The 22,875-nt window shown below is 38.2% G+C and overlaps 1 protein-coding gene across 15 annotated transcripts; it reads left to right on the top strand.

Annotated features, from left to right (window-relative positions):
- The first annotated feature begins 293 nt into the window (after window positions 1–293).
- CNX2 (cofactor of nitrate reductase and xanthine dehydrogenase 2) lies at window positions 294–20,360 on the top strand. 15 transcript variants are annotated; one of them, XR_016107539.1, is made up of 9 exons: window positions 331–504; window positions 762–835; window positions 2,440–2,566; window positions 2,702–3,078; window positions 3,282–3,449; window positions 3,552–3,743; window positions 5,121–5,189; window positions 5,564–5,669; window positions 19,972–20,360. XR_016107539.1 is itself a non-coding variant. In XM_088971236.1 (9 exons), the coding sequence occupies exons 2-8, from the start codon at window positions 770–772 to the stop codon at window positions 5,661–5,663; spliced, it is 1,080 nt and encodes a 359-aa protein (XP_088827362.1). In that variant the 5' UTR covers window positions 356–504; window positions 762–769; the 3' UTR covers window positions 5,664–5,669; window positions 19,972–20,360. The 15 variants fall into 15 exon arrangements, 6 of the variants coding, with proteins under 6 accessions (XP_088827358.1, XP_088827362.1, XP_088827360.1 ...); XM_088971236.1 differs by having other exon boundaries at window positions 356–504; window positions 2,705–3,078; window positions 5,580–5,669; XR_016107540.1 differs by having other exon boundaries at window positions 366–504; window positions 2,705–3,078.
- The last annotated feature ends 2,515 nt before the right edge of the window (window positions 20,361–22,875 follow it).

Genomic DNA, 22,875 nt, shown 5'->3' with positions numbered 1-22,875 from the left:
GAGATGTAGTATTGAAAAAAGCTGATGTAATAGCAAGAAATAATAATCTCAAAAGAAAAAAAAAGAGAAAAAATGTTTTTTTGAGAAAACATCATAATACAATACTGTTTCTCAAAAAACATCCATCAAGAAACGGCATTGATTCTAAACATGGCATAAATCGAGGATGTGAAATCGGGTATTAGAGTTCGAACCTTTGAATCCGTTGAAAGGTGTTTTGCCATTTTGGTCCAGCAGACTAGCACTAATAAAAAATGGGATGTGCCCAAATCAATTTTCATGTTTTATCTTTTATATTCTTTCCCCGTAGATATCATTTTTATTCTTCCTATCCATGTTTGGTTTGGTATTTTCTACGGAAAACACACCAAACCGCCAGCGGCAAGTCTTCACTGTTTTTAACTTGACGTTAGGTGAAGGCTCTTGAATACTCTCGCTATCTGGCTGGTGCAAAGTGCAAACGGAAGGACGAGAGGAGAGAAAAGGCTAAGTCTGTGTCCTCATGTGAGCATAAAGCTTAAAAGCTCCTTTTCTTTTTACAGGAATGGAATATTTCATGATCGTAGCACTCACCAGATTCTTTCTGTTCTTTTGATCTTTTAGTTTCCATTTTAATATTTTGTGAATCGAATATTGCTGGTGCCACTAAAACATACGGAAGTCTGAATTTTGTTTGCTTGATGGGAATAACTGATTTATTGCTATTTTATTAGCTTGTTGTTCTTCTCCGTTTTCGTTTGATCGTTGTATTGGTGTTTCAGCCACAACGATGCGAAGGTACGCGTCGAGAATTTTCGGGTGGGGTTCGAGTTTCGGAAGATTGGATTTTCATTGGGTAAGCTCTCTGTGTTCTGATGAAACCATCTGGTTTGTTTTCTACTCGTGATTTATATATTATAAAATTTGAAGTTGTTGCAATTTTTTTTTAGTGAAAAGGTTAAATACTAGTTACAGGTGGTTATGGTATTTCTGGTATGTCAACTAATTCGTCAGATTAAATTTTCATATTCTTTCCACATGGTTAATTTCTATTAGAATTTCAGTGATGCCGAAACTCAAGTTTTTTGTTCGCCAAGTAAATTGAATTTTAGTTCCGTTCACATTTAATGACTCAAAGTGGACCGTGGACATAATTATGAACTGCTTGATTCATGGTATATTTGCAATGTCAAATGGTGATGAATGCATGATTAACTTGTCATATTAGTCCTTTTCTTATTATTTTGGTTTAGCTCGAATGCTTTCCTGCTTAAAGGGAATTTTTCCCAAAAATGGTTTTCTTTTGTTAATTTAACTAAAATGAGCTTGTTCCATCATGTACATGGACAAAAAGATGGTGACTTTTGATAGTTGCATTTTGGGTTCTTCCCTTTCGGATGTATTATCGTTACTTCTCAAAAAAAAAAAAAAAAAAAAAAAACAGAACGAATGAAATAAAATCATTTCATGGCCCATCTGTAGCTCAAACTTATCTGCTGGTTTAGTAGATTTCTTTTCCCTTTGTTTTCAGCTTATGAAAAAAATAGAATTTCACACGTGAAAGTAATGGAAAAGGTTAACATTATAAATATCAGTAATCAATATTCACTTTGTTATATGATTTTACATCTGGGTCTTAATTTCAGTGGGTTATGTCAGAAGATTGTCTGACCTGACACCCAGCTACTCACCTTGGTAATGAGGTATCAAAGCCTAGTTAGAACTGAGCTGCATTGTTCAGTCAAGTTTGCTTTTTAATTTTTACCCAAGCATTTTATGTATTCTATTGATGCTTTGAATATCGAAAGATAAAAAATCTGAGAACCAACTTTCTGATTGTTAGAGTCCCCTTGAACACTCATTAGGGGTGTAAACGGGTTGAATTTGAATCGAATAAGGCAATATTTGAATTCGAATCCGATTAGAAAATCTGGTATCCAAATTCAATTCGATATCTGATGGATATTGAAAATTAATATTCGAATTCAAATCCGATTAAATATTTGAATATTTGATTAATTAATTATTTTAGGTAATTGATAAATATATAAAATAAATAATTTATTTATATAAAGTATGTAAATATATAGATTATTTATATAATTTAATTATTATATAAATTATATAAAACATTTAATTATTTTATATATTATATAAGAAATAAATAATCAGTCAAATTCGGATATTTATTGAATCAAATCAGGTCATATCCAAATTCGAATCCGATTAACTATTCGATATGAATAGGATATCCGAATTCGATCGATTAGATATTTGAATTATCTGAATTCGATTCGATTATGTCGAATATCAAATTCGAATTCAAATTTTCGAATACCGTTGACACCCCTAACACTCATACGACTTCATGAATTCTGCAAAAATTTTTCTCCATACTATATCACAGATACTGTTTTTTCTTTCTTGTCATTGTCTAACAACATTTAATTGCATCATCAGGTCAATTTGCATTGGATGAAACATAATTGCAAGAATTCATCTTTTTTGTCCAAAAGCAGTAATACTCAAGCTATAATTAAGGATTATTCCAACAGTTTCCAGTCAAAGACATATGTGTCTTCTTGTGGTAAGATGTTAGAGGATCCATCAAAAGATAATCCAGTTTCTGATATGCTAGTTGATTCATTTGGAAGGATGCATACTTACTTGAGGATTTCCTTGACGGAGCGCTGTAACCTCCGGTGCCAATATTGTATGCCAGCAGATGGTGTGGAGCTCACGCCAAACCCTCAGATTCTTTCAGCAGATGAGATCATTCGCTTGGCAAATCTATTTGTAAGCTCAGGCGTCAATAAGATTCGGTTGACTGGTGGGGAACCAACAATTAGGAAAGACATTGAAGAGATATGCTTACAATTATCTAATTTGGAAGGGTTGAAAACACTGACTATGACAACGAATGGAATTACTCTTGCGAGAAAGCTTTCAAAATTGAAAGAATGTGGTCTGAATTCGGTAAATATCAGCTTGGACACCTTAGTTCCGGCGAAGTTTGAGTTCATGACAAGGCGTAAAGGACATGAAAGGGTTATGGAGTCGATCAATACTGCTATAGACCTTGGATGCAATCCAGTTAAAGTATGCTCCTCTTTCTGAATTAGTTTCTCATTGGATCACTGCTCAATGAGTGATGCATTTTAATTTTTCAAAACTTTGGACATTCTTCAATTTGTTATGAGACAAATGTCTCTTTTGTTATTTGTTTGGGATGTGGGTCAAAGTTTTCTTAAGAATTCATACTGGACTAATGGACTTGTCCTTACTTTATCGTTGTATGTTAGGTGAATTGCGTTGTGATACGTGGCTTCAATGATGATGAAATTTGTAATTTCGTAGAGTTAACACGTGAGAAGCCAATCAATGTTCGATTCATTGAATTCATGCCTTTTGATGGGAACGTCTGGAATGTCAAAAAACTTGTACCCTATTCGGAAATGGTGGATAGAGTGGTAAGGTAGAACCCTGACAGATGGTACATTGTTTTGGTGTCCGAGATATTACTGCAAAGATATATTATACTATGGTTGAAAGTTTTTATGATACTTGATCAGGCACAACAGTTTAAGGGGATACAGAGGCTTCAGGATCATCCCACAGATACAGCCAAGAATTTTAGGCTAGATGGGCATCAAGGTACTATTTCTTTCATCACATCAATGACAGAGCATTTTTGTGCTGGTTGCAATAGATTGCGGCTTTTAGCTGATGGGAACTTTAAAGTATGCCTCTTCGGTCCTTCTGAGGTAGAAAAACTACTTAACCTTGCAACTTTACATTGTGGTTCCCTTTTCATGAGTGTCACTGTATCACTTATCATTCTTGGGCTGACGTCACCTTGTTTGTTATACATGTTATTGAAGAATAAAAAGTAATCATTTTTATAGTTTTTTCAAGAGCTTTCTGTTTAATTGTAAAACCATCCTCGGCTGCTTTATATTTAATTGTTAAACTATCCCTACCTTCCCCCACTGAAGCATGAGTAAAACATTATTAGTGTAATATTCCTGAGTTATGGGCTAGGGTTTGACATTCAAGTTTTTGATTGTCTTGATGATGTAGATGTAAACCTGTCAACCAACTTGAGGCTATAGAAGCAAAAATGCTTGAAGAGCCTCATTTTTTTGGTATGACAACATATTCTTCCTAAAGCTGCCAGTAGAACTGTGATACACAGCATGATTTTATGTTAAAAAGTGAGCTATATAGCAATTAAAAGAAAAAAGAGTTATCAGTTTTATCTTCTTCACTGGATATGTGAGCAAATAATGGTTTTTGATAGATAGATGAATTTCTTTTGCAAGGTCACAATGCATATTACTAGAAAAAAATTAATGTGCTTAATCCTTATACAGGCATTGAAAGAAAGATCTTTCAGTGATAGAATTAAATGTTTTTAGAAGGTAAAATATGAAGCAAGGTTTTTAAGAGACTTAGATAGAAACATATCAACATTTTGCTACATTATAAATTCAATTATTCTAGAATCAAGGATGGCAGAAACTGAATACAGATGAAGTTTTTCTTAGTGGCATTAGTTTGGGATCTATTTCATCAGATGTGCATTAGTGTTGCAGGGACATGGACATGAGAATCCAAATGTGATGCAGTCTGAGAGTCTGACTCGGAAATATGAAAAAACAAGGGCCCATAGAAATATTCATAAACAATTATAAACTATTAAAATACTCCATATTTTGTTGAATTTTAATATTATAAACCTATAGAAAACCTATTTAAAAGATTTGTAACTCAATTTGTAGGAAAAATGACATTCAGTGTGTACATTAACTGTTCTTTTAGCAACGGGAAAGAAAAATGTCACATAGAGGTGTCCCTCAAGAAACCATGGAGTTCTAGAGTCTGACATGTGCCCGGCATGGACACTTCATCCATTTAGGAGAGTTCATGTATCACTGATGGGCACCCCTTGGAGTTGTCCAAATTCCTTGAATACCTAGACTGGAGGCTCAGATCAGTTAATGCATTGGATGTTAACATGTTGATCAGTTTTGAACTCATTATAATAAAGATATGCACGTTGGTCATACTTGTCAAATATCTTTTATTTCTTTGTGGTTTACTAAAGCTTCTAACTGAAACATGCATATGTATTGTTATAGGTTAGCTTGAGAGATCCCCTTCGTAATGGTATTAATGATGAAGGGCTGAAGGAGATAATTGGGGCTGCGGTATGTGTGATATTTATCTCCTCATTTCTTAATTTTTCAAAACTGTCTTTTTTTTTTTTAATTTCAAGCATCTAATGTTGTAAGATATTAGTATGTTATTTATGGCTAAACTTAAATTTCTATTTGAACAAGAAAAATGATGATTGCATATAGATTGTATTTCAACAATGATGATGCATACAGAAATAGTGTTTTGATAAAAACCAAATCTTTGGTTATTACCATATTCATAGGCTTTGCTGTCAGTTTTGCTACATTAGTTTGCATGACTTAGTAATGCACTATAATCACATGATCGGGACAACTATTTTCTGTGTGTTCTTACCCATTTTTTGTTTTTCCTATATGCTATCAGATAATGTAAGAATATTTAGTACCTGTCTGTTTTAGGTCAAGAGGAAGAAAGCTGCTCACGCTGGAATGTTTGATATTGCGAAAACTGCAAATAGACCCATGATTCATATTGGTGGCTAGGGCTTGGTATGCCGCTTATTTGGTTTCCTTTTTGTTACTTCAATCAAGATATTCAGATCAAATATTTAAGCTCATTCTTATTTTTGCTGCATAGAGAAGATGCTTTTGCCATTTTTGTTCATTGAGCTTTGAAGCCAATTTTTTGGAATTCTATTACTATATGGTTTTGATTTCTGACTTATGTCTCATGTTGGCCTGAAATTGGTGAATATGTTTCTTTCTGCCAATCTTTTTCTTGTTGTGAGTTCATCCCAATGGTAATGTGCATTATGGCAAAAAGAATCATTATTGAAGACTGGTATATTCAAACAACTCAAGAAAATTCAGGATATTCAAAGCTATCTTTTGGTTGTTTAGTTTTCCCACAGGGACACTCTAAATGTGACTATCCAGAGGATCCCTTATAAGATGGGCAGAGGATGGTTATAGATCTTTGCCCATTAGATGGACAATTATAGATATTCCTTTTCAATCATTCATGGTGTAGAAAACCCCCTTTAGCTGGTAGTTGTGAATCCTGATAGCATAACAACAACATACACTTCACCATATGATCTACTCAACTGAAAAAACCCTTACCCAACTGATAAAAAAACCCTTATCCAAGTTATATGGGGTATCCTAAATACATCTTGTTATGTACTTTTGGAAAATCACATTTTTCATGTTTTATGGTGTTAGAGATTAAATTGTGTTTTGCTTAATACCTTTTCCTTTGTCTATCTACTTAAAGATTTTAAATCCTTCTACAATATTAGCCAATAACATTTTTAAGCTTCAGGCTGCAATGACTTCATTACTTATTTGCATAAAAACGGAGGAAGAGAGAATACCAATGAAAGAGAAAAAAATATTCCTAACAATTCCTAATTTCCTATGCCAAGGGATGATAGGGTCTCTCCACCTTAAGAAGAATTGCTTCTCAGAAAGAGTCCTCCCCCCCAATTCACCACAGAGAAAAAGAAAATCATTTCTCAATTTCTCACTTTGAGAAAGAATATTGCGGTTCAATATATAGAGTGGCAAAAGCAACTCTATATTTTCCTTTAGGAAGCCTCAAGAAGGATGCTTCAGAAGATAAACGAAAATAAAATATAGAGGATACTCACTACAGAATCTATTGGGCCCTATGTTGGAAGACCTTTAGAAACCTAAGAAAACCCAACCTGTCCTTGAAGAAACCTCAAAATAGAGGCTTTGCAATGTCATTTGACAATAAAAAATAGAAAACAAACAAACGTTCTACAAAATCTAGTGATCCCTCTTCTAGCTATTTCTTACTTTCTTTTCTCCAAAATGGGCTCATGGGCTCAAATTGGGAGGTCATAGGCAAAAGTCTTTGAAAATGACCTTAATATAGAGGGCTAGTCTTATAATTGTGGTTGGACTTCTACATTAGTTCATCTTCAAAGAACATAACACCATTTGTTTGTGGTTTGGTTTGGGATATAACTCTAATATGTTTTGCTTCTTTTTTGGTTGGCAACGCCTTACCATTTGCAAGCTTGATATGTTTGTTATTAAGCATCAATATTCATTGGAGATAGTACGGTATGATCTGTTTCTTTTCCTTAAGGTCCAGTTTAGTGTCTCAAATCCTTTTGGGAAAAACGAATTGCTGCATTTAATCTCCTTCAGTAAGGCTGCAAGGATAGCGATGGTTATGAGATTTTATTAGCGGTCACGCTATGTCAGTGACCTCTAGTTCTTATTCTTCAAGAATTTCTGCTAGTCTCCTTTCGTTGACTAGGAGGCTTACTTAGACGTTTGACTTGAAAAATTCTAAGCACCATTCTACCTAATTTTGGAATTGAGTATTTATCTTGTCCCTATCCTTGGGGAGGGAAATCAGTGTCTTATTACATGTAAGATTGTGTTGTTCCACGAGTTTCAGGTTCTATTATTTTCTAACAGTTGGGATATTCTTATTCATGTTCTCTTCCATATGGAAAGCTACTTAATGCACCAAATTTACCATTTAGTGTCCACATGGATAGCAACAATGTTGCTTTGCATGGGATTAGCTCCAGAACTCCATAGGCATAAGTCTGTAGATATATGCCTGATTAAAGATAGCTGATTTTGTGTCAATGAACTTGTGATGTTCTAATGAGTTTTAGGCTATCCTATTTCTATGAACCTGGTGGATTTATTAGCATTGGACATTGGTGTGCTATTCATGCATGATACTTGATCTCGTGAGAGAGAATTGGTTTTTAAAGAATCAAATGAGTGTCTCCTTTTCACTTGCTTGTTTGGATTTCTACAGACATATGCCATTGTACAGAAAAGGACACATTAAAATCCTTATGTTGATGGCTTTCTTGGGATCAAGTCAGACTCTTTTAGCCACATTGGTGGTCTTGGTGTTCCTGAGTGGTTGTTGCCTACATGGAACAAAATCCCATTCTTGACAAGCCCTAGGCCCTATCTGATGTGTCACTTGAGGTTGGCATTGGCAGTTGTTAATCTGACTTTTGCATAATAGAGTTTCTCAAAAGAAAGATGGTTCAACAATTAAGATACCCTATTTCTCCCCTTTGTTATAATGACAAAGCTTATATTTGAGGAATGGCAATTTACTGCATTGTTGAAGGATGAATGTTGTTGCTTGTTGATGTGACTTTGACATCATCACCATGGTTCCTATAGGTGACACAAGAGACAAAAAATGCTCATATGTTCTATGGAGGCCTATATTTTGATAACAGTTTTCTTGGAGAATTTGCCTATAAGGAATATCATTCTAGCTGTGGCATATTATCAACTGTTAGAGGATATCGACCAATGCTCTTGGTGTTCTAAGGGAGAATAAGATATGCAAGTAGAAAGACATGCTTGGAGAAAAAATAATGTTGTCATGAGGAGCAGTACGTTTCATGAATGGCAGTTTGTCCTTTGGCATTTGTGTCTTTGTCAGGTTGCTGATGGACTTGTGGGTGTGGTTCTCCTTGTCATCTGAAAGATTAGGTGGGTCTTGATGTGATGTAGGGAGTGGGTCTTGTCCAAGATGCCGTTGTCATTGATCATGTTGAATTTAGGGCTAGACTCTTCACCTATTACCTTGTCAGAGTTCTTTTACTGTTTTGTGGAGCATATATTTTACATCCTTCAGTTCATGCCTATTAAAGTTTGTGAACAAAGTAGGAAAAGAGGAGGAAAAAGGAAGAAAAAGGTTAGGAAACATGTTATCATCCACCCTTGAATCCAAGAATACTGACCCTAACTTATTTAGCAATTACCACAAACTCACATTTTCTATCCCTTAAACCCCTTCTAAAGCCGAAGTCACAGTTTAAACCTGGAGTGGAAAGGCTTTAGAAGCAAGTGATGGTTTTCTTTTGAAGACTAGAAAGTGAATAGGGCAAAGGGAATTGGGATTTTAAAGGGGTATCACCTAACCAGACATCTTCCCAAAAAAGGACTTTACTACCATTTCCCACATCAAATTTTGTGAAATTTAAGAAGATAGGCAGTACCTCATGAATGGATTTCCAAGGTGAAGAAACTTGTAAAGAGACTGGGCCGAATGGGTCCTAGTATCTTCTCTTATAATATCTTTTCTTTTATTGTTGGCTAATGGGCCTGTTAATTTCTTTTTGTTTAATCCCTTTATGTCACTGCTTAGCTGGTCACCCACTTAAGGGCATACTTGTCATTACTCTAACTTTAATTCTTAATAAAAAAAGGATTAGAGGAGAAAGGGAAGATAATTCGATTCTTCTTCTTCTTCCTTCTCTTTTCGCCATCTTCTTCTCTTGTGTTGCTGCTCTTACTTCTCTTCTTCCTTTTCTTCTAATCTTCAAATTTACACCTAATATTTGAGGACTGATTTACATCTTGGTATCAGAGCAGGTCTATTTCTTCATTTTTTTCTTCTTCTTTTCCTATACACCCTTAGATTAAGAGAGTGTATGGAGAGATAGATTCTCTATAGTTCAGAGGATCTCGGGCCTAGTTGGTAGAGGGTTTGGAGAGTTTAAATCTGGCTAGATATTGCCAAGAAGCGGTGCTGTTCTGTTGCTGCCCAAAACCCTAGCCGATTAGAGATTTTTGAAGGTACAGGTAAAGGTGAAGCTTTGGGTGTGGCGCTTTGTGCTTGGGAGGTGTCTTGTGACTCCTAAAGGAGGGCGGTTCAGGTTTGGAAGAGATTGGGAAGTTCTGGTAGGAGCGACTGCATCTTCTCTCTTCCTCCCCAACAGTTGGACTTAGTAAAACCCTAGTTTTCAAGCATCTGGGTTTTGGTTTGACTTCCAAGTAAGTTTATATAGACAAAATTTCTGGTTCTTTGATTTTCGTTTGATTAATGGAGCCATACGGAAGTGAGTTCAAGCAAGTGTTGGTTTCAGGCTTTGGCTCGATAGATTCCGTTTTGATTGGTGTAACCACAATCAAGCTAGATGGGACAAATTATCTTGCTTGGGCACAATCTATAAGAATTTATGATTGTAGTAGAGGAAAACTCGGGTATCTCACAGGTAGTAAAGTGAAACCCGAAGAGACGGACCCTGAATTTGAGAAATGGATGCAAGAGAACTATGCTGTCATAGGATGGTTGGTCAATTCTATGCAACCTCATATAAGTCAGCATTATCTCTGGATGTCTTCAGCTAAGGAGATATGGGACAGTGTTACTGAGACCTATTCACAGAAGTTGAATGTAGCCAGAGTCTATAAATTGAAAAGTGATGTGAAGAACCTAAGATAGGGGGAGAAGAGTGTAGCAATCTACTACTCTATACTGAAATCCCTATGGCAAGAAATTGATGTTTTGGAGACAGTTGTATGGGAGAGTAAGAATGATGCTGAAATGTATAGGAAGTTGGTGGAGAGAAATAGGGTGTTTGAATTTCTCACTGGACTCAACCCTGAGTTTGACATCATTAGGCAAAATATCCTAGCTAGAGATGAGGTTACTCTTTCCCAGGCTTATTCTATGATAAGCAGTGAGGAGAGTAGGCAACAGGTTCAGTTGCGGGGTCCACCTACAGAACACTTTGCACATGCTGGAATAAAGCCAAAGGGTTCTACTGAGAAAAAGGAGCATATATGTGAATATTGCAAGAAACCGAGGCATACAAAGGACACTTGTTGGAAGCTTCATCTTGAGCTTCTTCCTGATAGGTTTAAGAATAACAACAGCTTTAAGAAGGGCAGTCAGGTAGGAAAGCCTAAGGCAGCTAATGTTGCTATAGTACCTGAAGGAGGAAATAAGGAGAATGAAGAGAAATCAGCCATTGAGCAGTTGGCAGCAATGAAGGTGGATTTTGAAAAGTATGGGAGGCTACTAAATCACTTGGATGCTATTGTTTCTTCATCTCACCTTCCAACAACAACACATCATCTTCATCAGCATTTGCTCACTCAGGTATTTGTGCTTTTGCAAATCATGCTTCAGTTTCAGGTAATCATAAAATCCCTTGGATTATTGATTCCGGTGCATCAGACCATATGACCGGCCTGTCTAATCTCTTATGCTCATACCACCTTCTCTCTGGCAAAGAGAAAATATCCCTTGTTGATGGGTCTCTTGCTCCCATCTCTGGTAAATGAGATATAAAGACCTCTGACACCCTTTATTTATCCTCTGTCCTTCATGCCCTAAACTTAACACAAACCGTTTATCTGTTAGCAGCTTAACTAAATCCATGAATTGCAACATAACCTTTTTTCCCACTCATTGTGTTTTTCAGGACCTGCAATCTCAGAGGATGATTGGGAGTGGCCATGAGGCGAACGGAATATGCTTGCTAGACACATTGGATCGAGCTTTGGGACCACCTCATGGAGTTGCCTTAGAGTCAGTTTTGTCAGAGTCTGTTAACAAAGTCTTGTTATGTCACTTTCGGTTTGGTCATTTGTCATTTTCTACTTTGAGTCATTTGTTTCCAGATATGTTTAAGGGAGTGTCTTTATCGAGTCTTCATTGTGAGTCGTGTGAACTGGCAAAGCATTGTAGACATTCTTATTTAGTAAGCATAAAAGATCTCTTTCTCCTTTTCATATTGTTCACTCTGACGTGTGGGGGCCATATCATTTGCCAACTATGGGGGGTTATAGGTACTTTATCCTTTTTATTGATGACTACTCTCGTTACACTTGGATTTATCTCATGTAATCCAGGGATGAAGTACCAGCTATTGTGCAAAAATTTCATGAACTCATCCTCACCCAATTTAACACTCGTATCAAAATATTCATTTCTGATAATGCTAAGGAGTATTTTGAGAGAACCCTCTCCACCTATCTTGAAACTTTTGGGGTTATTCATCAAAGTTCTTGTTCCTACACTCCACAACAAAATGGGGTGGCGGAAAGGAAGAACAGACATGTGGTTGAAGTTGCTAGATCCCTCTTGTTTGCATCCCATGTTCCTATAAAATTTTGGGGAGATGCTATTCTTATTGCTACTTTTTTGATCAACCGTATGCCCTCCCAGGTCTTTGACTTCAAAACCCCCTTTAGCCTTCTCTTCCCGGATGATGATATTTTCTCTTCCTCTCCGTGTTTTTGGGTGCACTTGCTATGTGCATATTCACAGTCATCAAAGGCACAAGTTTGAACCTAAGGCTCATAAATGTGTTTTTCTGGGATATGCTTCCACATATAAGGGATATTGCTGTTTTGATCCAGTTCGTGGCACCTGCTTTGTATCTCGGGATGTCACCTTTGCTGAGTTGACTCCTTTCTTTAGCATTTCTCCTGAGTGGGAGAAATCTGAAGAGCCCTTTGCTATGTCTCCAGCTATTCCTCTTCCCATTCCTCTTGAGTCCTATCATGAGGTGTCTACTTCTCCCACTGGACCTACCTCCGATATTCCTATTCATATTCCTCCTCCTCCACCTCATTCTCCTATAATTCTTCTTCCTCCTGTTCTCCAAAGGTGGTACCAAAGGCAGAGATTCAGACATGGGCAGGTTGTTTTCACTCCTATAGAAGAACCTCTTGCTCCTCCCATCATTATTGAGGTAACATGTCAGCCTTCTTTTGACCCATCTACAACTTTCCCAGACCTTGACCTTCCTATTGCTCTCCGCAAGGGCAAGCGGAAGTGTACAACCCATTGTATCTCCAAACACCTGTCTTACAACCTTCTCTCTCCTTCCTACTACTCTTTTCTTGCATCTGTTTCTTTCCATGTGATACCCAGGTCCGTTCCGGAAACCTTATCTCAACCTGAATGGAGAGATGCTATGATGGCTGAACTGGATGCTTTGCATAAGAACCATACCTGAGATATTGTTGACTTGCCTGAAGGGAAGGAACCAGTGGGTTGTAAATGGGCGTTTACCATTAAATACCATTAAACATCACTCTGATGGCTTTATTGAGAGGTTTAAGGCTAGGCTGGTTGCTAAGGGCTACACTCAAATGTATGGCATTGACTATCTTGAGACATTTGCTCCTGTCGCTAAGATGACCTCAGTCAGGGTTTTGTTATCTCTAGCCGCTACTTTTGACTGGCCCCTACACCAGTTTAATGTTAAAAATGCCTTCTTGAATGGAGACCTACATGAAGAGGTCTATATGTCTTTGCCTCCATAAGTGTATGGGAAGGAAATACAAGGCAAGGTGTGTAAATTGCAGAAATCTATTTATGGTCTCAAACAGTCTCTTCGGGCTTGGTTTGAGAGGTTTAGGGCTGCTCTTGTCTCCTTTGGCTACACACAAACTCAATCTGATCATACCCTGTTCTTGAAGAGAAATGGCTCTCTGGTGACCTTCTTGATAGTTTATGTTGATGATATTATGGTCACGGGTAATGACATTCAAGAGGTCAGTAAATTAAAAAGGTTTCTCAACTCTGAATTTGAGATCAAGGATTTGGGAGATCTTCGATATTTTTTAGGCATTGAAGTTGCTAGATCTAAGGATGGTATTTTCATTTCTCAGCGTAAATATGTCATTGACCTCCTTGCTGAGACTGGTAAACTTGGCGCTAAACCAATCTCCACTCCTATTGATCCTAATCATAAGCTTTCTGCTACAGATGGTGAGCTTTTATCTGATAAGGGGGTGTTTCAGAGATTGCTTGGGAAGTTGTTATATCTTTGCATGACTCGGCTAGATATTTCCTATGCAGTAAGTGTTATTAGTCAATTTATGCATTCTCCCAGAGATACTCATTTAGCTATTGCAGAAAGGGTTCTGTGTTACTTGAAAGGTACTCCAGGGAAAAAGTATTTTGTTTGTTAAACATGAACACATGAAACTAGAAGCTTTCATTGATGTTGATTGGGTAGGATGTATTGATGATAGGAGATCCACCCTCAAGTTATTGTGCTCTGGTCGTTGGGAACATTGTGTCATGGAGGAGAAAGAAACAGTCTGTAGTTGCTAGATCCTTAGCTGAAGCAGAATACAGGGCAATGGCACATGGTGTGTCAGAATTACTGTGGCTACGATCCCTTCTAGAAGAATTGGAGGTTGACTAAGAGAAGCCAATGATGCTCTACTGTGACACCAAGCAGCTATCAACATTACACATAATCCTATTCAACATAACAGAACTAAGCACATTGAGGTTGATAGACATTTTATAAGGGAAAGAGTTTCCTCAGGAGAAGTTTGTTTGCCATTCAACACATCAGACGAGCAATTGACTGATATCTTGACCAAGGGAGTTCCAAGAGGGAAAATGACACACTATATAAGCAAGCTGGGCATGATTGACATCTATGCTCAACTTGAGGGGGAGTGTAAAGAGATTGGGTCGAATGAGTCCTAGTATCTTCTCTTGCAATATCTTTTCTTTTATTGTTGGCTAATGGGTCTGTTATTTCTTTTTGTTTAATCTCTTTATGTTACTGCCTAGATGGCAGCCCACTTAAGGGCATAATTGTCATTACTCTAACTTTAATTCTTAATAAAAAAAGGATTAGAGGAGAAAGAGAAGATAATTCGATTCTTCTTCTGCTTCCTTTTTTCGCCATCTTCTTCTCTTGTGTTGCTGCTCATACTTCTCTTCTTCCTTTTCTTCTAATATTCAAGTTTACACCTAATATTTGAGGACTGATTTACATCTAAACTGAAGTGTGAGGTGAGACCTTTGCATCCCATCCATTGCCCGAAGCACCATGGATGGTTACTACGACTTTGTGGCACAAACTCTCCTCCTGAGGCAATCACCACAACCATTTCCCAAGTAAAGTAGTGTTCCTAAGTAGTAAGTTTCCTAATCCTAATCCCCCTTGGATCTTTGGTCTATACACCATCTCCCACTTTACCAAGTGGGTATTTCCTTTCCTCCCCCGATTCCCAAAGGAAATCTCTCATGATTTTCTCTAACTTCCTTGCTACTTCGGTTGGGATACAAAAGATAGAGAGAAAATAGGTTGGAAGATTTTCTAGTGTTGATTTTAATCAAAGTAATCCTTCCCCCTAACGAAATATAATTTCTCTTCTAAATTGCAAGCTTTTTTGCAAATTCCTCAGGTCAGGATTCTAGAAAAAATCATATTTTGGGTTTCCACTTAAGGGTAATCCTAAGTAAAATAAAGGCCAAGAGTCTAGTTAAGAACCCAAGCATTCAGCTGGTGCTTCTAACTCTTCCTCTCGTAAGTTTACCCAATCCAATAAACTCTTCCTTAGGTTTATTCTTGTAGAGAACACTGGTGTGGACTCCATTGCTGTGGTCCCCACTGTGTTCATATGGCAGCATAGCATATGTTTTTTGTTAGTTGTGTCAGTGTTAGTTGGTAGTTATTTCAGTTTGTTGTTACAGCTTGTTATTTCAGCTTTTTTATTAGTTTATTTGCCATGTAAGCAATAAGGGCAATTCAGCCCTTTTACAATTAGTCAACATATATAAATATTAAGAGTGGGTCGGCAGATCATTATGATTGACCCTCTCTCTCTTTTCTAAAAACCCTTCGTGTGCTTCTTCTTTTCTCCCTCTCTTCTTCTTTTCTTCTGAAATCTTTCTTTTTGCTTTCGAATTCAAGACTGATTGTAGTCTTGATCAACTACTTGGTATTAGAGCCAGGTTAGGGTTTCTCATGTGAGTTTGATCCAGCCAACCACATGAGAGTTGCCTAGGGCTGAAAGATTAAGAGGATCCCTTTTTTGGCTGATTCTTGGAGGTTATCAGAGACTATAGCAGCTGTCCAAAGAGTGGATTGTGTTCTTGATAATCAGGAAGAATCAGAGGAAGATAAAGAGTCCAATATCAGTTTCTTTATCAAGACTGAAGGTGGTGATCAGAATTTCTGTTAAAAACCCAAAACTGGTTGCAGAGAAGGAGGTCTTATGTTAGTCTAATTAGATTGACTACATGAGAATTTCCTAGGTTTAGAAGTTTTTCAACAAAGAAGGAGGATCGGCTGATTCTTGGAGGCTACTGGTAGTGTGCGGCTACTACTAAGAAGATTGTAGAAGGTTGGGAGAGTTCCAGTAGTCAGGAAGAATTAGAAAAGGCTTCAGATCCCCAAGATTAGGGTTCTGCATCAAACAAAAGGTGGCAGCCAGAGATTTTCTTTCATAAAGTAAGTTTTTTTTGCTTGAGAATAACCTTGAAAGAATCATCTTGGTCTATTCTGAGAGGTGCGGCTGGAAAACCTTTTTTCTTTCTAGGGTTTTGAGAGAAAATCCTAAAATTCAGAGCTGTCATTGGTTTCAAATCAGATTTGAATTGGTTTCATACAGAATTCTGCTTTTCCTTGTTTTTGGAAGACCTAGGCCGGCTGTTATCAGTTGTTTAGGTGCTGTTTTTCTATTACAGTAGCTTCAAAAGTTTTTTTATTGCTAATTCTTGACCAAGAATGGAGTTCAAGAATCAGGGGGAAGGTGTTTTTGGGACTAGCAATTCTGGTAACATGTCTGAGAATGCTTTTCAGATTACAACTGTGAAGTTTGATGGATCCAACTACTTAGAATGGGCCCAATCGGCCATGATGGCATTGGGGGTAGAGGAAAACTTTGCTACCTGTTGGGAGATGTGAAAGAACCATCTAAGGAGGACCAAATGTATACCAAATGGGTTCAGGAGAACTATTTGGTTATGACATGGCTGTGCAACTCTATGCAGCAACATATCAGCTGGAACTATTTGTGGGCAAAAACAGCCAAGGAAATCTGGGATGTCATGAAAGAGGATTACTCCCAACCCCTTAATGTTGCTAGGGCCTATGAATTGAAGTGTGAGATTAATAACCTTAAGCAAGGAGAGAAACCAGTCTCTGTTTACTTCTCTACTTTGAAATCTTTGTGGCATGAAGTTGACCACCTAGAAACACTTGAGTGGGAAAGTCAGAAGGATGCAGACTCATAGAAAGCAAGTTGAAACTAATAGGGTTTTTGAATTTCTAGTTGGTCTGAATCCTGACTATGATATTGTGAGACGGCAAATACTAACAAGGGACAGTGTGACCTTATCTCAAGCCTACTCCTTGGTGCATAGTGAAGAGAGTAACTCCAGTCACTAGACTTTCGTCTCTTCCTCCTTCCTCCTGTTGTACCTCTCAGGTTGGGTTTCTCTAGAGTTGTAACCATCATCTTTTGCCTTGGCTTTTACTCCAGGTTAGAAGCTTTCTGAGACGAAGTGGCTGAAGTTGTATCTTTTTGATCTTTTTTCTCCCAAGTGACGCTGCTTCACCGTTTCTCCCATCGCTGCATGATTTCCTGATCCAGGGAAAGAAGATGATGATGGACCAGAACTAAGGTCTGCTGGTCGAGTAATCAAACCACCTAAATGGTTCAAGCAAAGGTTGGTTCAGTATGGGTTCTCCATGTTAGGCCTCCTGTCACGCAAGAATTTAAAACGCCACATCATGTCAGCCTTTGCCAATAGTCACTTGATTCAGTCGAGCCCCCATGCCATTTGTCCCTTCTGACACCACTCTAGCATAAGATTTGCTCCCAACAGTTGGATTCTTCTCCAAGTTTCCTTTAATAGGCTGAAACTGTTGCTCTCTCCCTTCCAAAGTTGAGTGGCTGCTTGCTTTCCTCTTTAGAGCCTTTAGTTTGAATTAATTCCTTTCTTTGTAACATCTTGCCTTCCTTTCTTCTCGATGGCTCTTCCATTTCCTTCGCATTAATTTTTACTGCCACATCACCTTTGCCCTCCACTTCTTCCTTGCTACATGGTACCTGCTAAGCCAGGTCAGCTTCATCTTCTACCTTCTTCCCACATTTTCAGATTACTGCTTCCGCTTCAGTTGCTACCCACATTTTGTGCCACACTCCATCAATGAAGAGATCAATTGAATGGGGAATGTCTTCTGGCTTTGCACCTGCGATTCTTATTCTTGCTGCATGAAGGTCTACTATATGTTCATAGCTTCTTCCAAGACCCCTCACACAGGCTATCAAAATCTTCTCCCATACGGGTTCTAACCGCAGATTGAAAAGGATGCCTAAAATCTTTAGAATGAAGCTTCCCTCCTTTGCGCTCTTTTCATTGCAAGCAGGGCACCAGTTTTCAATCATAGCTATGCCCTCACTAATCTCCACTCTGCAGATGTTAAGATTTATGCTTCCTGTTTCTAGGATGGCTTTATTTGACTCAAAAGGCTTAAGTAGTAACAAGTCTTTTATGCCTAGTGTCTTTGCAATAGCATTCAGGATCTCCGTCCAGTCTTTCACTTTGTTCTTCAACGAAACTACCATTTTTTTCTCCCAACCTTCATTCCCACCACTTACAGCAATCCTTGGAACTATCGTAAGGCAGACCAAAGGTATCCTCTGATCTGGCCTCTCTTCCTTTGTTTCTTCTGTTTATTGCCCAGTTACCTCAGTACTTTCCTTTGGGCTTTCTCCTTCTGCCTTGAGTTCAGATTCTTTAGTTGCAAACAGCCTGCTTGTGTACTCCTGTAGCAGTCCTTCTAAGACTTTCCAGCCTGAGCTATCCCTCCCTTCTGGTATACAAATTACCTGTCTTCGTCCTCGACCATATTGTTCCGTTAGCATCAGAAACCAGCCCTTTAAGTTTCTTCTTTGTTCCACCTGATATACTTTCTTCCATCTTCAGAGTGCTTTTCCATCCTGGACATTTCACCAACTGGATTGTTCCATCTACAAAGCCTTGGAACCAGCTTAATGCATTAGTCTCCAGGAACACAGTTGCTCTGCTTCCTTTTCTAATCTTGCGGGAGTCTTTCCCTCTACTTCTAGTTTCTTCGAGCAAAAACTATTTGGCCTCAATCCTTGCCTCCTTCCTCCATTTCGGCACACACTTGAACTCCATCTCAGGAATCAGTTTTACATCAACTTGATTGAATGATCAAAATTTCAGAGGTTATTTCTTTTCAACGTCCCTGCTCGTTATCAGCACGTGAAGTCTCTAGTCAGCTCCATGGTAAGGCATTCTTCAACCACAACAGATTTTCCAATTCCCCTGATTCAGATCAAATTACCGAAAACCAAATTCTCCACCAAGAATCTCCCAAAATGGGCAAAAAGTACAACTGACATCATCCAATGGAATCCAAAAAAAAAAATGTTGTTTTTTTTTGATAAATCAAAAACAGTAAACAGAAACAGAGCATCCAAGAACGCAGAGAAGTATCCAGCAGACGCATAGAGATGCAGGTGGGGGGGAAATTAGGGCACAGGAGAAGAAATGAAAGAAACGATCTTTCTTTAGATGGAGAATTTTTCCCTCCTTTGACTCATCCCCAGGGTATAGTATATAGCAAATCTGATATTAGAAAACAAGGTTGTAGTGATCACCATTTCAGTTGTCAAATCAGGTTTTAAGAAATGATAACAAATATTAGTCAGAAATTTGTGTAAATGTTTGGATAAGATCCCAATAAGTGGGATCTTGGAAGCATATAACACAGGGAGGCACCGATGCGCTATTGTGTAAATGTTTCCACAATTGCCTTTCTTCAGATGCACTAATGAGTTGATAATCAACTCACCGTGATTGCGTTATTTTTGTTTGAAAAGACACTTTATCTTAATTGTATAGTTCCTATAATTCCTTACTGTATAGGTGTTCAGAAGATATTTGTGTAAATTAGTTGCTACATCTTTTTAAGGAATACAAATACTACATTACTTTTTCTCAAAAAAAAAAAAGGTCCATCAAAATATGTCAGACCTCATGGGGAGATGTTAAAACTCTGTGAACACGGCAAAAACTCTGCACACATGGCACCCGGCCACACATCAGGAATATCTCCCGTACATGTATGTTAAATTCACGGGGAGATATTTCCAATGTGCGGCTGGATCGCTGTTCTTTCAAATGCTTTCAGGGGATCCCGTCTGCAAATTTACCATTCTGCTTCAGATTACCATTGCTATGTAACATTTTCCAAGATAACGAACAAATGTGACTTCTCACATGCATTTATTTTTTCAGGTTCTATCGGGATCAGTCTTACCAGAAGAGAGCGGATATGGAGATGTTTGTTCCTCTCATTTGGTTGATGTCAGGAGAATAGAAAGCAAAAACACCACTGAATCTATTGCTTCGTTCACATCACAAACATCGCGTGCATCATGTAAGCTTGGAGATAGAATTAGAGATTCAGCATTGTAATTATTGGATCCATTAATTTTCGTTTTTTTAGGAAAATTAGCTTCATGTTGTATCATAAGGAAGAAATCAGTTTTTAATCCTTTTTTCCCCTTTTACTTGACAATTTCTCTACCACTGTATTATTTTGGTGGCAATTCTTTGACCGGAATCACCATCACACCATTCCTTTTCTAATATAATCAGGATTTGCCTGGATTTGCTTAAAAGAACCATAGTTGCCCATGTCTACCTGGACTCCCTTTTTAATCTTCTCCAACTTGAACTGACAATTCAGTTGCTTTAACTAGGGCATTTTCCAACCTTATTTGACATGTATTCCTATTGTAGGTCTCCAACGTTGGGGCTTTTAAATTTGGTGGGAGGGGCTCGAAGAGGATGACATTTACGAAGGCCTTTATTTAGTTGGATGAGGTAGGGCAATTGGTGGAGGCGTCACCTCGAACCTCCTTCACTTGCCGAAGCTGATCTTGAAGGGTGTTAATCTGTGGTTATCTTCGAGGCACTGGTTGACGTATAGCATCGTCGCTTTGTCCTGGTCCTGGCTCTCTCTCACGGGACGGGTTGGCCCCATTCCTAGAGTGCTTGGATGTTGGCACGTCCTGAGCCTTGAAGGCACAACAATCATTGAGGAGGTCGTGAATGTCAGAAACTGGTGGGGGAGAGGCGTGGCACTGACCTCCTGTCCTTGGAGGGGGACTGTAGTGGCCCAAACACCCATCGTCGTCTCGATTGGTCTCCGTGTGATGGTGTTGATGTCGAGGTTCTTGTGCTTGGCATGGGACCCCACGGGGTCGGCCCCTTAGTTGGGGAGCCGAGGGATCTTGGAACGGGGTTTGCTAGCTTGCCGATTGCTGTTGTCAGGCTCTGAGGGGTCGACTCTCTCCAAGTCGCCCAAGTGCTGGCTTAGTGGGGTACAGGTGGTTAGCACATTGTGTTGTCTATGGCTTCTGACAGGGCGGCCACCCTATGGGTGGCTTGGTGGCTTTCTATCGAATGCCCTATGTTGTCCAATCGTTGGGCCAGGTTGTCTAGCGTGTTCAGGACTAGCTCAAACTGATCAATTGGGACTAAGTTTCGAACGTTAGGGATGGGGTCTTGCTTGTCGGCCATTTCAGGGAGAGTAGTTGATTAAATTAGGTTTGCTTTTTTGTTTTTTTTTTTTTTCTTAAGAGAATTTTGAAGACGTTTCCACAAACGACATCAATTGTTGCTGCCAAATATGGAATTAAGGGCAACAACATAATTTATAGCATTCAAGGCCGATGGGTCTAACTTGTTGAGAGAAAGAAGATGTCAGAGGCATAAGGAGTTATCCCAGGGGTGAAGGCTTTAACGGTTAAGTTAGTAGAGGGCTCTAAGGGGTCGAACCAAGCAAGAGAGGAGACTTAGAGCTTGAGTTCCGATGTGTGTTTACCTTAATGTGGGAGCCCCTTTTTATAATCAAAGTTGCTTGAGAGGAGTAGTTGGGAGCAAGTGGCGGTGGTTGGTAGTGGTTAGTGATGGGTGGTCAGGATGCGTCTAGTCGACACCATGTGTTAGGGTCCATAGGATGGTTGGGATGCATCCAACCGATGCCACATGTCAAGATTCAGCCAGACCCCTACATCAAAAACATATTTTTGTGATCAAATAGACAATGAGAGAATAACATGCTGCATAAATATGCTGCTAGTGTGTCATTAAGATGATATTAAGAGCTTGCTCAATGTAACATGGGTAAGTGTTTCCCATGAAAGACTTGCCCAGCTAAGTACATTTACACATGTTCTTTTATTTCCCATGTAAATAAGGCAATGATCAATTTAGCCATAAAGGTCTATTATTAAAAGGGACATTTTCGTCCCATTCAAGTGTTGGCAAATTTTCCCCCAAGTTGAAAAGTTATTTACCCACCTAGGAGTAAACTTTCCCGAGTCCCCACATAAATCTGATAAAAGAACATGGGTTTCTTGGTTTTACCAACTTTCCCCCATCTCAAAATCTAAAAAAAGAACACCCCTGATAGAATGGGAAAAAAATAACAAGGATGCCCTTTTATGGGGGTTTGGATGTTTGAATTTGATACCAAACAAGTTTTCTTTGCATCTCAAAAGAGTTTATGTACAAGATTATGTACGAATCGGCACTCCCATCTGAATTTTGATGAATACAAGAAATCTAATAAATGTATTTTTACTTTTATGTTTATTTTATTTAATTAAGCATTTAGTTATTTGGGTTTGGACAACATGATTGTAAAAGGCTTAATTTTCATATATATATATACATTTATTTATTTTAAATTTTAATATTTCACATATACTATTTTTGTTAATTAATAAAAAATAAAATTAATGCAGAAAGTTTCTTGCACCATTCTTTGGTTTCATTAGAAGTTAGAATAAAAAAGAAATGTATTTCATTATAAAATTTTAACTTGATTTATATTTTTTTATATATTTTTTGGTATTTGATGATACAAACCACACTAATAACCAACCTCCCCAAGTTGGTGATTCGAATCCGCATCTATATTGGAATAAACCAACTAACATACCAATACAATTTTTTTTTTTTTTTATTGAGTCATTGCCTTTGCCTCCATAGGGGCTGTATTTCATTTTCTTTTCTTGGCACTGTACAATACTTTTTTTAGCAATAATCTAACAAATCTTCTCAAAGGTATGGTGGTGGGGCTCCAAACCGCATCACTTTTGGGACTATCCTATGTATCAACTGAGCCAC

The sequence above is a fragment of the Nelumbo lutea genome, chromosome 2 (genome assembly GCF_056320005.1).
Source record: "Nelumbo lutea isolate HS-2025 chromosome 2, American lotus-T2T, whole genome shotgun sequence".
Lineage (NCBI taxonomy): Eukaryota > Viridiplantae > Streptophyta > Magnoliopsida > Proteales > Nelumbonaceae > Nelumbo > Nelumbo lutea.
The sequence above is the reverse complement of the archived record's forward strand: the minus strand, read 5'-3'. Positions and strand labels throughout refer to the sequence as shown.